This window comes from Lampetra fluviatilis, chromosome 25 (assembly GCF_964198595.1).
Source record: "Lampetra fluviatilis chromosome 25, kcLamFluv1.1, whole genome shotgun sequence".
Lineage (NCBI taxonomy): Eukaryota > Metazoa > Chordata > Hyperoartia > Petromyzontiformes > Petromyzontidae > Lampetra > Lampetra fluviatilis.
In genome coordinates, this window is record NC_136299.1 from 2,070,960 (window position 1) to 2,088,842 (window position 17,883).

General features: G+C 48.9%; 1 protein-coding gene across 1 annotated transcript in view; it reads right to left on the reverse strand.

Annotated features, from left to right (window-relative positions):
* NOVA1 (NOVA alternative splicing regulator 1) overlaps positions 1–17,418 on the reverse strand; it is a 38,307-nt gene extending 20,889 nt beyond the window's left edge. Inside the window, exon 1 of the mRNA XM_078868000.1 lies at positions 17,175–17,418. Within this exon, the coding sequence (XP_078724126.1) occupies positions 17,175–17,316 (142 nt within the window). The 5' untranslated portion in view covers positions 17,317–17,418. The remainder of the gene's footprint in view (positions 1–17,174) is intronic.
* Between the last annotated feature and the right edge of the window lie 465 nt (positions 17,419–17,883).

Here is a 17,883-nt window from a genome sequence, read left to right on the forward strand (position 1 = left end):
TTTGATTCAATTCCCGTGATTATTTCCCCATGTCTCGTGGCTGCGACTGCAAACCGGAGGGTGGAGACGCGACCCCATGCCGTACGTGGGCGAGATCGATCCCTGCGCACGCGCCCGTCGATGGACATGCAGCGAGCGTCCATAATCCAACGTCCATGGATCGGTGCGTTAATCGGCCCGCCTCGAGGTCGCCAAAGACAGCGGCCGTCAGCGCTGGGCCCTCAACTCCCTCGTCCCGCATGTACCGACACGCGGACGCAGTAACACCGAGACACAAACACCGAGACGCAGACACGTATACACACAGACACGTATACACACAGACACGTATACACACAGACACGTATACACACAGACACGTATACACACAGACACGTAGACACACAGACATGTAGACACACAGACACGTATACACACACAGACACGTATACACACAGACACGTATACACACACAGACACGTATACACAGACACGTATACATAGACACGTATACACACAGACACGTATACACATAGATACACTGACACACAGATAGACACACACACAGACACGTATACACACAGAGATAGATACACACACAGACACGACAAAGATCCCCCGTACAGCATTAGCAAATTGTTGGGGCAAGTGCTGCGAACGAGTAGCACCATTGAAGGCCAGCACGGCACACGAGGGGGTGGGTGGCCAGCACCACGCCCGGCCGCCGTTGTCTCCTCAGTGGCGATGTTAACTACACACCGCACCAGGTACCCATTTGAGGCTGAGTAGACCTAGGGGAGACCCAGGAGCGATGCCGATAAATCGTTACTGGTGTCGGTGGCCGTGAGCCGGGATCGAACTCGGGCAGCCGGAGTTGGTAGCGCTGACCGTTGCACTGCCGCTCCCCGACGAGGCACGAACACAAACCACGCGCCGACACGCGGATTGAGGCAGCGCCACCCGAATTCCTCCTTCTCGATCGCATCCATAGAAGTACGCGATCGCGAATTGCGTCTCGGGCGACAGCGCAACGACACCCACCCACCCACACACCCACCGACCGACCCATCCATCCACCCACCCACCAACCCACCCACCCACCAACCCACCGACCCATCCAGCGGAGCCCACTGCGAGTGCTTGGTTCGGTGTGCTCTAGAATGAGAACAATTAAAGAACCAATCTAGAATTAAAGAACCACCGCCGGTCGAAGCGGTTCAACCACCTGTGGGGCCGTGGACACCTCAGCTGGGTGGTCCGAATGGAAGTAATCCGTGGCACTGTTGAAGATACAATTTTTATTTTATTTCAGAAAGCACGACAGTATATCTCATGTTTTTTTATACTGGTCACTGAAAAAACGAGCAGCAGCATCCATCTCATTAATGTGAGTCAATAAAAATCAAGCTAATGGGGTATTTTTAAAAATATATATATCGGTCATTTACATTTTTGCACGGTGTTTCTAAAGAACGTTTATAGTGTTTCTGTACTGCTGCATTGTGGGTCCGCGATGTATTAATAGTCGACGGGTACCGCGAGATCCGACCACGTGGGTCCAGTGCTCGACGAGCTGCATCGGCTTCCAGTTGCCGAACGAACACATTGTGAGGTCGCACTCATTACACACACAAAGTGCTCGCCACAAATGAACCACCAATACCTCGGCTGATCTCGTCAAGGAGTATAAACCACCATCACCATACCTGTCAACCCCTTACCAGTGCCTACCTTATTACAGACAAATTCAGACCTTATTGGTCACCCCGTGCCCTCATAAATCTCAACGTTCATCCTTCAAAGTCCCATCACGAGGGAGAAACACAAACAAATAGACAAAAACATGTTTTTGCCCGTATTGCAACGGCTGTACACGCCGTATGGACCTGAAAACTCAATTTCCCTGTACAAGAATACGAGTAAACCGTGTGGGTTGACAGCTATGATCATCACGCCAACTCCGTTCATCCTCGAAGAATGGGGCGTTTGGCTGGCCATCGAACAAAAACGGCGGTCACCGCATCGCGTGCTTTCACATGCGCTTCTGCGGCCGTCTGGAACGCTCCTCCCGATATTAAGAAGCCACTGGGAGCTATGAACTTTTAAATAATCTAGATTTAAAACTCGTTTTTTTTTAGAAATGATTTTTGTATTTAGTTTGTTGTCATTCCCCCGCACCTCCATTTAGCATGGTTGGCTACGTAAGGTGCGAAAGAAGTTAAACATACATACCAATACCCCGCCATTCGCCACTAAGTGACGGTGACGTCACCATGGCGCATGTGCCAGGCCAGGTGCACTTTGAGGCCACGCGAAGTGTCGATGGCTCGCTGACAGGAGGTCACGGGACAGACCCAGCAGGTGCCATGCGTTGACTGCGATGACTGGCAGATGCACCAGCTGTACCCCCTACTGTGCCGAAATTTTCCAACTAACCATACGTACGTTGAGGGTTCACGGTGGCCTCTGGGGCCAGAAGTGTTGGGCACCACGGCTCTAGACAATCGGGGGGACTATCGTACATTTACGCACCCTCCGTGGTTGACTGCTCTATCACGGATTACCGATGTGAAGTATCATTAGTTTGCTTAATCCCTGATTCCTATTTTCCGTGACTCCCAAAGACACTTATAGCTTGTGGCCGATATGGAACTCTTCCCACTGTCTGTGTCTCAGCACCGCTATTCCACAGATAATGCAAGGGGGGCATGGGACAGGTGATAGATTAGATGAATCATCTTACATAGAGGCGCTAATCTCGGCTCATATTTGTAATTATTTTCAGACTAAGATGCTGATGCAGGGCCTCTAGAGGAGGGCTCCCATCTGCACCTCAACTTGCTTGTGGCTGATGACCTCTCTTCTGCCAGCACCAGGACAAAAAATGCGTTTAAACCCACGTGGCCTGGAAGCACACCGCGATCACTTCAAACCCAGTTGAACAATATTGAGGAACTGAAGAGTAACACAACTTTATTGCTGGTGAAATATGTGGTGAATAATTATTGGGTGGCGAGATGTTAACTACCTCGCCTGGTATACAGGAGGTCGTGGGTTCGATCTCGACCCTGACGCCTACTGCTGTATATTTGGAGTTTGCGTGTCTCTCTCCCCGTGGTCACGTGGATTTTTCTCCGGGTCCTCCGTTTTTCCCTCCGCATTTAGAATGAACGCGCGTTTAGAGTATTTGGCTGCTGTAAATTTCCACGTAATAAGCCACTTTTGTTTAGCAATCATTTGTGGCCAGGTCGCTTCTGAAGAAGAGCTGTATAGTTCAGTGGGCCTTACCTGGTAAAATTTAAAAAAACTTTAGTTACGTTTAGTCTCATGTCACTGACTAATTTGTTTAGTTTTTTTTGACAAACAAGCTCTATTTAATTTAAAACATATTGCAATGAGCAGACGTGGAAAATCATTCCCTCAAGACCATGCCACTGTTGGGTTGTAGAAGAAATTCCTAACATTTTTTTTACTTGGAGAGACGGGTATCCCCTTTTATCAATTTGTTATTAATATTCTCCACAATGACGCTAACGATGATTTTTGAGTTCTGTATTTCCTCGTAAAAACACAAATCCAGGTGATGTTGAGAACTATACTACAACTGCAAGGGACGCCGAGAGAAGACCCCTTCGGAAGCAAATAAATAATAAACGAATCGTCGGCGAGTCTCACGGCGTGTGAGTTGACAGAAGTTAAATGCGTTCCTCGCGCACTGTCAGCAAAGGGCCGTTGGTGCCAAATGCGTGAGTCGCGTTCGCAGGAGCCGCTCTCGGCTGCCGTACACCGGCGTCTGCGGTGATGTGAGGGTCGCAGGCCTCACTCCGAACGTCAACCGGCAAACCGAAGTGAGAGGGCTATTTTGCTGGTGGAGTTCGCGCATCAAGACGGGGGGGGACGGGGTCCACAGAGTGACAGCCGTCACTGCTGCACCTGAGATCGGTCGCAGGTGCAGCGGTGACATTTCTGATGATGTCGAACCATCGGACGACGAGACTGCGTCTGTGGCATCGCGTGTGGAAGGACTGCAGCCGGTCCAAATCGGCTTGGAGCAATGTGCAGGCCTCCGCACCATACAACAGCAAAACTGACTAAACACACAGCACTGACATAAGCAATGCAAGTTCAACCCCGATGAAGTTTGGGGAGCTGAGTGGAGTTCAAAGGAACTCGCAAACAAACACCTTGTTGTGAAAGCTGCAGAAGATCCCCTGGGTTTGATCTTCCACAAAGCTCACGGTCCACCCGAAAACGCATCCGCACAAACCATGGCAGATGCAGATACCCGATGCATGAAGTGAAAATTAAAAAAATATCCGGTAGTAATGTGCTTCTGTGGTCATCCAGAACAGACCGTACAACGTATAACGACGCAATGACCGATCCACAGATACGAAGGAGACATCACGGCGATAACATTCCGCTGCTCCTGACACAGTCATCTGTGGCTTTACCACCTGAATGTCAAAGTGCAGTCGTTGCTGTGCATCTCCATCGGCCGTACGAAAGAAGAATACCGAAATGTGGTGCTCGATTCCAATTGGTGATCTGTCACAAGGAGAACTGACGTGACAACGATCTCATCGGAGGGTGGCGAAACACTCAACTCCGATTGGCGGCGAGATTAGTTTGTAAAAACTTGGGAAAAGTGAATCGTAAATGAGGGAGATGTTGATTGGAGGAGACGAAGGGCATTGGTGGAGGGACGGAGAAGGTTCGAGAAGGGTGGAGACGAGGCTGATAAGGAGCACGGTTAGGGGACGTTCGGGGCGCCAGAGCGGGGTGATTGCCAGAAGTTTCTTCGCGCTGCAGGTTGTACGTGCGGAAATGAAAAATAAAGAACGAGTTCATCACGATTTCTTACCCGACTGGAACTCAAACCGGTCAATCCCTAATCAGTGCCCTACCTTATTACAGACTAATTCAAACCGTATTGGTCGACACGTGCCCTTAGAAATCTCAACGTTTATCCTCCAAAGTCCCATCACAAGGGAGGAACACAAACAAATAGACAACCATTATGTTTTTTGTCCGTATTGAAACGGCTGTACGCCGTATGGACCTGAAAACTCAATTTCACTCTACAAGAATACGGGGTAAACCGTATGGAGTTGACAAGTATGGGAATTCCTTGACGTGAGCAACAACACGGCCGCCGCTTGACTTCACGTCCATGCGTGCCTTGCTGACTGATATAAATTATCCAGATCAGTGTCAGTTCGTAAGCGACTCAATGGGTTTTTTTTATCATTTAGTTGCACATATTTAAACGATGCTATGCTCCTCTGTGCGTGGCTGTTTCATGAATATTTCCTGGGCATATGTTCCGATTCGCCGTTGATCTGCTTCGGACACCGAAGGTCTCGAACTATCACAGCCTCCCGTCGGTTCTCTGCTGTCGCCCCTCGGTGTAAAACTCTGTGATCCCTTTGCACATCCCCTCACATCGAATCCACCTCTGACTTTCAAGGAACATCTCAAGGCCTCGCTCTATATGTCCGTGTCAGGCCTTTCGAGCAGTCCTGGGGCTTGACTCCGCGCCTCTGAGTCGTTGACTTGTCTGCAAAAACTGGCGCATAATAAATGTCATCATCGTTATTATTATGAGATTTAAAAAAAATCCGCGGGAAATATTTTTGTTGGTGAGCGCCATCTGAAATGTCAATGAACAATTGAGAAAATGTGCACACAACGCCAGCACCTCTTTCACTCTCTCGCCCCCCCCCCCCCCCGCGGACCCATCGCCACATCTCTCTGTGCGTGCCGAGTCCTTTCCCAAAGACGTCGGCAATTAGCTCTGGCCAGCCCTTCCATTTAGCTCTGCCCATGGTATTTACTCAAGGACTTTGCATTTGTAGTTGCTCCTCACAGTGTTATCCAATTGCTCGAATCTCTTTTAGTGACTTGATTCACTCTCTCCCCCTGGCTTCTACTGCACTCCCTCTCATTTCCCCAAACAAAACATTCACATCCAGTCTCTTGTTTACCACCATTACATGTTCAATACATCTATTTTGCATTTCTCTAATGATCCTCGTTAACTTTCTTTTTGTGGACTGATATCCGTAATACATTTATGTTACATCATCTTGCAATGTCTAATAATGCTGGAGTTGGGTATATTCAGATTCTGATAACCATGCATAATATGTAAAGTAAAATCACGTTCATGCAATAGTGTAAATTAATCGTGGATACATGCATAGTAACCTAATGCCATCAATCACAGAGATAAGGAAATTATGTGTGGACAAACACAATGGGCAGAGACACATGATGGATATTTAAAAATTTCTTACACTTGTATAATTATGTGAACTCCTTCTTCCCGGCCTCTTAATACTAAACTCTGTTCAAAGCATCGGAATGAATAAGCAATGCGGTGCTACTGTCACGGAACTTTATAAAAGGGTGCCACTATTTATAGCTGTGGGAAAAAGGTCTCACGTAGCAGTGTTCAGTACATGCGGCACTCGCTGTGGTGCAAGGTTGGCTGGATAGCTGAGCGGTCTTGTCAGGCTTGCCACTGTTAACACTTTGCACCAAATAATGTGACAAATAAGAGTCCCTCAACTACCCCGCATTGTCCGTGAGCTATTGGCAATGTATGTCATCTTGTTTTAAAATTGAAAGCTAAAAATAAAACACTTGTGAAATCTAATGCGGTGTTTGGCGGTGTCACGAAGTGCCGAATTTTACAGAGGCGCATACATCAATTGTGGAAAATCAATTACGCTTCGTACTTTGGTGGCTTGAGTTTAAGTCTTATCTTAAACAAATCTCAGACACATGGATTTTTTTCAGATAAAGTATGTGCACACAGCAGACACTCTCACAAGGCTATCACAGCAGCATTGAAGTAATCCACCCAAAAGTATAGACAAACTGCCTAAAGCCTAAAACCAAAGCACTCTAAGTCTGTAATCCCTCCCCCAAGCAGTGCAAGACGAATACCCCTTCTCGTCACTCAATACAATTCCATACAATTTCTGAACGAATATATTATAACTCTACATCATTATGATCATCATCAGAGATACTCAATATCATAATCACCGCCATAATAAACATTCACATTCATCATTTTTAAAAATCATCATCATTGTAAATAAACGTCATTCTCGTCGTCGTTGTCATCATCATTTTTCTGGGGTCGGATTGGCAGCATGACCACTCTCGTGGGAATTCCACAGTCGTAGGCCTGCAAGATCCGACCACTCTCCATCCAGTGCTCGTCGAGCTGCATTGGCTTCCGGTTGCCGAAGGAATACGTTGTTATAAAGGTCGCACTCATGACACACGCAAAGCGCGTCACAAATGAACCACAATACCTTGGTTGATCTCGTCAAGGAGCATAAAACATCATCACGCGAACTCCGCTCATCCTCGCAGCAGCAGCGGCTTTGGGCTGGCCGTCGAACAAAGATGGGCACTGCATCACGTGCTTTCAGATGCGGTTCTGTGCCCGTCTGGAACGCTCTTCCTTCCTTTATTAGGAAGCCATTGGAGCTGTGAACTTTTAAATCTAGATTGAAAACTGCTTTCTTTAGAACAGTTTTTTTGTGTTTAGTTTGTTGCCCTTCCCTCCTGCCCCCCGTAAATCCGATGAACACGTGCAGTGCGAAATAAGTTCAACGTTCGTACATTGACACATTGGCCCCTGAAATTACTCACTACTTGTCCCGTCAAACGTATTCTCCCTCTTATTTCCTCCAACAAAATATGACCTCAGGTACAGATGTTCACACACAGACACACACTCCCATACATCATACACAACAATGACAGCAACAAAAAAGCCAATTCACACTCGGACGTCCGTTGCCATCAAACGTATGAAACTGTGGCGACGGCTGCATTATGTCAACAATAGGGGAAAATGTCCGTGGTGATGTGTTTTGACCACTGCGTCAAGATGCGCACGTGCGACCTACACACCAGAACACGCCTCCTGTCAGAGCCAAGTGGGGGGATTTGTAGAATTTGTGGATATATGGAATTGTGCTCAGATATGTTTGAGTCGATAGTTGGAGTGATCACCTGCAGGGCAGTGTCCCCCAGGTCACCGTGCACATTGCTGGGTGTCTGCTTTTAATTTATCTTGTATGAGTTTCGCTCCCCATAGCCGATTAAATGGTTATCGAGATGTTAGGAATAAGAAGAGCTGATCTTGGCAATGCTGCCAATTGGATGGTTGACTTTATCAAAAAAAGTTTGCTAAGCTTCAGAAACACCGGTGGGGAAAAATCAGTTGGGGGGAAATCTTTCACCATTGTTAAGTTGTGTTTTCATCACTTCATTGTCCACGATAAACACAATTGCTTAAGGGTCCGTGAGGAATTGTATTGCTTCATAACGTCACCTCTCTGTATCATAGTTCGGTGAATATCCCAGCTGAGGAGATGTCACCTTGTGGCCACTGCAGTCAACTCCCTCAAAAGGCATTTGTTTGTATGTGTGCACGTTGAATTCATTTCGCACTGTACGTAGCCAACCATGCGAATTGGAGGTGCGGCAGGGGGAAAGACAACTAAACACAACAAAAAGCAGTTCTAAAGAAATTAGTGTGTCAATCTAGATGATTTAAAGGCGCATAATAGCTCCCAGTGACATTCCTAATATCGAAAGGAAGAGCGTTCCAGACGGCCACAGTTTGAGGCGCCCAGGTTCGGCCTTTTCAGTCATCGCAGGGAAATGTTTCCTATTCATTTAATTCCTCTCCAAAAAGTGAAAGCTGAAAAAAGCGATGGTCTTCCATGGACAAACGGACGCCGCAGAGAATTTCCCAAAGAGAATCGCGCCGTTTGAATTGCAGTGGTTGTTTAAGATTCATATATATGTAAATTACTTCCAAATTACATGAAGTACTACTGGAATGACCAAACGCAAAATGACCCCTCCTGAGAGAAATAACGCCCATGAGCAGGCCAGCCGGACTGCTGTAGGTATGTTGAACTTCTTTTGCGCCGTACCTACGCAGCCAACCGTGCAAATCGAAGTTACGGTGCAGGGGGGGGAACAACAAAGTAAACACAAACACACACAAAACAACACACACACAAAACAATACACACACACAAGACAACACACACAAAACAACACACACACACAAAACAATACCCACACAAAATAGCACACGCACACAAAGCCACAAACACACAAAATCAGTTCTAAAGCAGTTCTAGAGGTGAGCGAAGATACTGGCGGAAACGCATCTTTGTGGCTCAATAATGGCGCCCACCTCCTACGTCACATCCGCCCACCCACTGGCCACGCCCACCCACTGACCACGCTCACCCACCCACTGGCCACGCCCACCCGCCCACTGGTCACGCCCACCCGCTGACCACGCCCACTCATCCACGGACCACGCCCACCCACCCACCGACCACGCCCACCCACAGGCCACGCCCACCCACCCACTGACCACACCCACCCACTGATTACGCTCACCCACCCACTGACCACGCCCACCCACTAACCACACCCACCCACTGACCACGCCCACCCACCCACTGACCACGCCCACCCACCCACTCGTCACTCAGCGAGACGGCGGCGGTGCGGCAGCTGCGGAGGAGAGCGGCCGTTCGCCCCCCGCCCCGCCCCCCCCCCCCGCTGCTGCCCCGCGTGCACCCCGCAGGGATCACGTCGGCGTAGCTGCCGACTGAAATAACACGGGGGGGGGGGTGTAGGGGCAAATGTGGCCCGTGACACTGTTTAAAATACTTTACAGTAAGAAATATAAAGTATTTATTTTCTTGTTTACATACGCTTACTTTTGTCATTTGCAAGTAGGAGTCTTTAACAGGCAAAGCAAACTGTTAAAAGTGTAAAACGTGTGCAAGCCCATCAATTTGCAGGCGACATTCCAAAGGGCAATGTAGGACATAGCTTTGGCGAGATGTGAAATGTAAAATTGGTGTTTGCAAAGCGATTGTCAACTTTAAAAAGAAAAGTTCGTCTTTATCCCCATTGGTAGATCGGAGTGTGTCTGTTGTCCTTCCCCCGCACCACCGAGTAGCACGGTTGGCTACATACGGTGCGAAATAAGTTCAACATACAGGACATACATCCACGTTACTATGGCGGGGATCTGTCTGTCGGTGTAACGACTACCTGGTGGCTTCTCACGAAGCGCTCCTCGAGAGATGATACTTATTTTACCCAAGCCGGAGAGATGATGACTTGATTTGACATTGACCACCATTTAAACTTGAACGCTCACGATTGGGAGCAATGGTACCAATCGTACTACGTTATGCCAGGGTGAGCAGGAAATTCAACCCACGGCTAATTAATGTGGTCGGTCGTGAGATACTGTGTGACACGCATGTACCGTACAGCCTAATAATAATGCTCCTGCGGAGTTAGAAACTGACATTTAGCACAGATATAGTTGAGTCTTTGCTACCGTATCCCGAATATTACGGAAAACTAACAGTTTTGGAGAGCACAATCTATACTTACTAATTAAACTGTAATCTAGGTTCGTATCGGGAGGTCTTTTACGCTGATGAATCAAAAAATGGCATTCGTGCTTTCTGTAACTTCATGGCAGGAGTGAGTGCATATGAATTAATGCAAAACCTGCTGCCCGTTACTATATTTATTATGTACGGACAGGCAATCGGGACTGCACTTTTTTTCAGAAGGGAAAGAGAGACGACAATTTGGTACGAATATAGTTGGGTCTCTATATGGTCATTACCGGACACTTTTTTAAAATCTACATTTGAATAATTGAACCATCAAAAAATATTGGCCTGGTAAGTTGATTGGTTTCACTCATTAGGTAAGCTCAGCCTACACTGTGCTAAATTGATGTAGCCCCCCGCTAAACATAAATAAAAAGTATGAATCGCATTATTTGTGGATCAAGTAAGTCACCTCATGTGAAGTTGCCCACTAAAGGCAATACGAATGGGACAGAGGCTGCTACCAGTGGTCATTTGAATGTCCTTGAAGACGAAAAAAGATTCACTATACATTGACATTTTCATCATCATCATCAGCAGCAGGCATTATCCATCCACTGCTGGATGGATGCATTCCTTTCCACGCATTCACTGCTTCTACCATCCATTTATCACTGCGACGGTCAATTTTTTCTTAATTACCAATACTAAAACAATGCTTTTTAAATGATCAAATACGTTATGCTCGGGTGTCCGTTAACATTTTCACCCCCCTTCACCGCTCTACGGTACATGTACACACACACACATGTAATGTAAACCTACACACAGACACACACGTATATTGTGAACCTACACACAAACACACGTGTAATGTAAACCTACACACACACACGTATATTGTGAACTTACACACACACACGTGTAATGTAAACCTACACACACACACACGTATATTGTGAACCTACACACACGTGTAATGTAAACCTACACACACACACACGTGTAATGTGAACCTACACACAGACACACACGTGCATTGTGACCCTACACACACACACGTGTAATGTGACCCTACACACACACACACGTGTAATGTGACCCTACACACACACACGTGTAATGTGACCCTACACACAGACACACACGTGTAATGTGACCCTACACACAGACACACACGTGTATTGTTAACCTACACACACACACGTGTAATGTAAACCTACACACACACAGACACACGTGTATTGTGAACCTACACACAGACACACACGTGTAATGTGAACCTACACACAGACACACACGTGCATTGTGAACCTACACACACACACGTGTAATGTGAACCTACACACACACACACGTGTATTGTGAACCTACACACACACACGTGTAATGTGAACCTACACACACACACACGTGTATTGTGAACCTACACACAGACACACACGTGTATTGTGAACCTACACACAGACACACACGTGCAATGTGAACCTACACAAACACACACACACGTGTATTGTGAACCTACACACACACACGTGTAATGTGAACCTACACACACACACACGTGCAATGTGAACCTACACACACACGTGTATTGTGAACCTACACACACACACACGTGTATTGTGACCCTACACACAGATACACACGTGTAATGTGAACCTACACACACGTGTAATGTGAATCTACACACACACACACGTGTAATGTGAACCTACAAACAGACACACACGTGCATTGTGATCCTACACACAGACACACACGTGCATTGTGATCCTACACACAGACACACACGTGTATTGTGAACCTACACACAAACACACACGTGTAATGTTAACCTACACACACACACACACACGTGTAATGTGAACCTACACACAGACACACACGTGTATTGTGAACCTACACACAAACACACACGTGTAATGTGAACCTACACACAGACACACGTGTATTGTGACCCTACACACACACACACACGTGTAATGTGAACCTACACACAGCCACACGTGTAATGTGACCCTACACACAGACACACGTGTAATGTGACCCTACACACACACACGTGTAATGTGACCCTACACACAGACACACGTGTAATGTGACCCTACACACACACACGAGTAATGTGACCCTACACACAGACACACGTGTAATGTGACCCTACACACAGACACACACGTGTATTGTGAACCTACACACAGACACACGTGTAATGTGACCCTACACACACACACGAGTAATGTGACCCTACACACACACACACGTGTAATGTGACCCTACACACAGACACACGTGTATTGTGAACCTACACACAGACACACACGTGCATTGTGAACCTACACACACACACACGTGTAATGTTAACCTACACAGACACACACGTGTATTGTTAACCTATAAACACGTACCTGCTATTTTTACCCGTAGTGACCGCTGTCACATGCACTCATAGGCCACAAGCATAGTCCACGCACATACACTTACAAAGATGACTATACACAAACAGAAATCCCCCATATCGCCTTCAACAGACCGCTGGGACCAGTGCTGTTTGCGAGCAGCTATGAAGGCCCGCAGGGCAGATGAGGGGTGAGTGGCTAACACCACGCCCGGCCGCCTTTGTCTTCCCAGCGCCAGGTACTCGTTTAAGGATGAGTCGATTTAGGGGAGGCCCTGGACTGGATTAGATATTCATCACTGATGTCGGCCATAGGTGGGAATCGAACTTGTGCGAATGGGTTCATAGTTCACTGCGCGACCCACCACACGATCACTCCTCACAATACACGGATGCCTACACAAAGACAACAATCTCCTTCATAGCCGTAAGAGGCTTTAGGAGCAACTCCTGTTAGCGAGTAGCACCTATGAAGGCCGGCACGGCACACGCGGGGGTGAGTGGCCAGCAACCACGCCCGGCCGCCTTTGTCTCCCCAGTGGCGATGTTTACGACACACCGCACCAATTGCCCATTGGAGGCTGAGTCGATCTAGGGGAGGAGGCTCATGACCGGTCTAGATAATGCACAAATACACCTACATCGGGTGTGATGGCACATGCCTTGTGACTCGGATAAAGGGTTGGTGGATCATGCAGGGATTGAGCCTGTGTGAGACATACACCGTCCAGGCAAAACATGTTTTTTTTCTCTTCGTAGGAAGCAGTACAACAGGTCGCTGTGTAGGATGTCAGTGTGGCGTTGCTGGTATCCAGTGCATCCCTGTGTCCGTGCGTGTGGGTTTACTCACAGGCACCTGACTTGCTACTCACACACACACACGGGAACTCTTTTTCCTCAACAAGGACTCTCCAGACATCCCAACGCAGAGCTTTATACAAATTCAGTGGAGACTTGAGGCTGTCACGGGTAATCACTTGATTGTCCTCCACACGCCTATACACACACACACACGTCTATGCACACGAGTGTGTATACTTCATACACACACCACTATAGTATACATAGTCCACACACATACATACATCTCTGCACCAGAGTATGCATACTCCACACACACACAATCCACTGCACATTAGTATGCATACGACACGCACATACATACACAGCAATGGACGAGTATGTATCATGCAGGACCCAAACACAATCTCATGCGCTTGAGTATTTACACTCCACACACACCTATGCACACATTAGTATGTGTACATATTATTAGAATGAGTATCAGGATATTTATGCTTGAGGAATCCGATGAGCTATAAAGCTATTTTTTACAGATGTCCAGCAGTATGCATACGTATCCCACACACACACACTCCTATGCACATTAGTATACACGCTCCACACATCCCAATGCATTTGAGTATATATACTCTCCTGCACACACACACACCTAGACAATTGCGTACACTGCACACACGCAGGATATTACCGGATTGACAGAATTATATGACGAATCGGAAAGTAAGAAAACTTGTGCTCAGGGTCAATAAGATTACGAACATCTGGTCAAACAAAGATCCCCCGTGTAGCCTTTAACAGACTGATGGGGCAAGTGCTGTTAGCGAGCACCTATCAAGGCCGGCACGGCACACGAGGGGGTGGGTGGCCAACACCACGCCCGGACGCCTTTGTCTCCCCAGTGGCGATGTTTACACACCGTACCAGGTACTCATTTGAGGCTGAGTCGACCTAGGGGAGGCCCAGGACTGGTTCAGATAATCGTCACCGCTGTTGTTGTCCGCGAGCGGGAATCGAACTCGGGTCATCGCCTGGTGTCATAGCGCAGCGTAGCGCTAACCGCTGTACCACCGCTCCCCCCCACACAAACACACGCACGGCACGTGTCGAATTATAAGACCCGTGCGTCTTATAATCCGGTGACTCTGACCGATCGCGTGGGCCGCACAGACACGCGCCGTTGCGCCGTGCCGGGCAGCTCACTTCGTAACGCGGGCACGTCCTCCTCCTCCTGCACTGCGCTGCACCTAAACCCTCGCTCGCTCTCTCGCTCTCTCTACCAACCCCCGTGTGCGTCGTTCCAAAGGGCCCAGCCGAGCCACCCACGGTAGCATCGCGAGCGTGTGCGTAACGCAACAGCAGCAACAGAAAGCTTTGGGGTTAGCGGTCATCGTCGCGGACAGAATTATAAGGTCATACGATGCTTACGGACCATCTCCCAGATGAGCCCCGTGTGGCTTATGGGTATTGTGTAAATTAAAAACATCTCTAACTTGATGTGTTTTGTTGTTGTTTAAATGTGCAAGGGTGGTTGAGTTGGGGTTGGGAGGGTGGACGGGTCTGTGAAAGACTATTATGAATGTGTAGGCGAACTATCCCTTCCACCGTGGCTCGCACAGCTCAACATCATTGGCATTCAACTCCTGAACACACTGCCGCTGCTGCTGCTGCTCGCTGCCGTTATCATACGATGTGCGTGGCGTTCGTCGCAGCGATATACAGCCACGGGGCATTCCTCAACCGGGACACGCGTCGAAATTGCGCTTGCGCACGTTTGTGCGAATGATTGTTGAATAGAATTAAAAAAAATGCAACACCGAAACCAAGAGGCACCGTGATGAGACGTCTGTGTGTGGGTGCGTGCGCGCGCGTGTGTTACGCATTGCTAACGATCACTGCAGCACGCCTCGTGGTGTAACAGATGGAACACAATCGGCGATTCAACGGCGAGCGGGGATGACGACCGCCACATACACTTGGAGGAGTTTTGTTTGAAATTATAAATAATTAAATTACACCGCAACATTTGCGTCGTCCGTGGCCACAAGCGGCCACATGCTGCAATAGGACGTGTCTGTGTGTGTGTGATGCTATCTCGTGTGTCTGTGTGTGTGTGAGACCGTGTCCCTGTCTCTACGTGTAGGTGCGTGCGTGTGACTGGATGTATCATAGGTGCTCGCTAACAGCACTTGCCCTAAAAGTATGTTGAGGCTATACGGGGGATCTTTGTCTTGTACGTGTCTCTGTGTCATTCCGAATGCCTCTGGACGTGTCTATGTGTCTCTGTGTCTCTGAATGTGTCTCTGTGTCTCTCTCTGGACGTGTCTGTGTGTCTCTCTTTGAATGTGTCTGTGTGTCTCTCTCTGACTGTGTCCATGTGTCACAATGTCTCTCTCTGAATGTGTCTCAATGTCTCTCTCTGAATTTGTCTGTGTGTGTCGCGGTCTGCGCGTGTCTCACTGTACGCCTCTTTGCCTGTCTCTGTGTCTGTGCGTGTGTCTCTGTGTCTGTGCGTGTGTCTCTGTGTCTGTGCGTGTGTCTCTGTGTCTGTGGTGTGTCTGTGTCTGTGCGTGTGTCTCTGTGCGTGTGTCTCTGTGCGTGTGTCTCTGTGTCTGTGTCTCTGTGTCTGCGTGCGTGTCTGTGTTTGTCCGAATGTCTTTGTGTGTCCGTCTCTGCATGTGTCTATTTGTGTCTGAATGATACTGTCTCTATATGGTATCTATGTCTGTATGTCTGAATATGTATCTGTCTCAGTCATGTGCCTGTCCGTGTCTAATTGACACCTCGTTTACGCGTTATCGTCCCCGCGTCTGTCTCAACGTGTCTGCGTGGCGCGTGTCTGTGTGCCTGTGTGGTGGTGTCTGTGTGTCTGTGTGTGTGTCTGTGTGGTGGTGTCTGTGTGTCTGTGTAGTAGTGTCTGTGTGTGTCTGTGTGTGTGTGGTGGTGGTGTCTCTGTGTGTGTCTATGTGGTGGTGTCTGTGTGTCTGTGTGGTGGTGTCTGTGTGTCTGTGTCTCTGTGTCTGTGTGGTGGTGTGTCTGTGTGTCTGTGTGAACGTGTCTGTGTGGTGGTGTGTCTGTGTGGTGGTGCCTGTGTGGTGGTGTCTGTGTGTGTCTGTGTGGTGGTGTCTGTGTGTGTGTCTGTGTGTCTGTGTGGTGGTGTCTGTGTGTCTGTGTGGTGGTGTCTGTGTGTCTGTGTGTGTTTGTGTGGTGGTGTCTGTGTGCCTGTGTGGTGGTGTCTGTGTGTCCGTGTGTGTGTCTGTGTGGTGGTGTCTGTGTGTCTGTGTGGTGGTGTCTGTGTGTGTCTGTGTGAACGTGTTTGTCTGTGTCTGTGTGGTGGTGTCTGTGTGTCTGTGTGGTGGTGGTGTCTGTGTGCCTGTGTGTGTCTGTGTCTGTCTGAACGTGTCTGTGCGAACGTGTCTGTCTGAACGTGTCTGTGTGTCTGTGTGGTGGTATCTGTGTGTCTGTGTGTTTGTCTGTGTGGTGGTGTCTGTGTGTCTGTGTGGTGGTGTCTGTGTGAACGTGTCTGTGTGTGTGTGTCTGTGGTGTGTGTGTGCGTGCGAGCCACAGCACCGCACCGCCCGTGTTGCTCCTCTTGGTGCTGCCCGCCTCGGTGGGCGTCTCCAGGGGCCGCTTGCGGGAGTCTGGAGGGTCGAGCTCCAGGGCCAGTTCGAGCTGCTGCTGCTGCTGGGATGATGCGGGGCTGGCCATTGTGATCATTGCCGCTCGCTCCCTCCCTCCCTGTCTCTGCCGCTCGAGCCGAGAGCCGAGCCACTAGCGGCGATGCTCGGGCCACGCTGTCCCCTCCTCTACCCCCCCTCCCTCCCTCGGCTCTCCTCCTTGGACTCACGTCCCCAGCAGCCCGTGGACGTGACGAGGAACCGCGGCTCTGCGTGGCCCCTAGCAGGCAAGGGGACACGGGGGGGGGGGGGGGGGGCTTGAGTTGAGTTATGACGCCCAGCGGTGAAGACGCAATCCTCGCCGAGCCAAGAGAGAGAGAGCGGTGGTACAGGAGGAGGAGAGACGGAGCCGTTACCGCATGCACAGTGCGGGCACGTGCTAACATTTACCCTTCTTACCGCGGTCGGGGGGGGGTACACGAGCAGAATTCACAATTCACCCTGACCGTACCATTGCGCCTCGCGCACCCGGGTATCTGAGATTATCACACGCGGCGCGAATGAAACCTCGTGGATGTGCGTGTCGCTACGCGCGGCAACGGACGACACGGCCGCGCGCGCGTTCACGTCGGCGACAAACATCGACGCGAGTTTCACTTTGACGCGA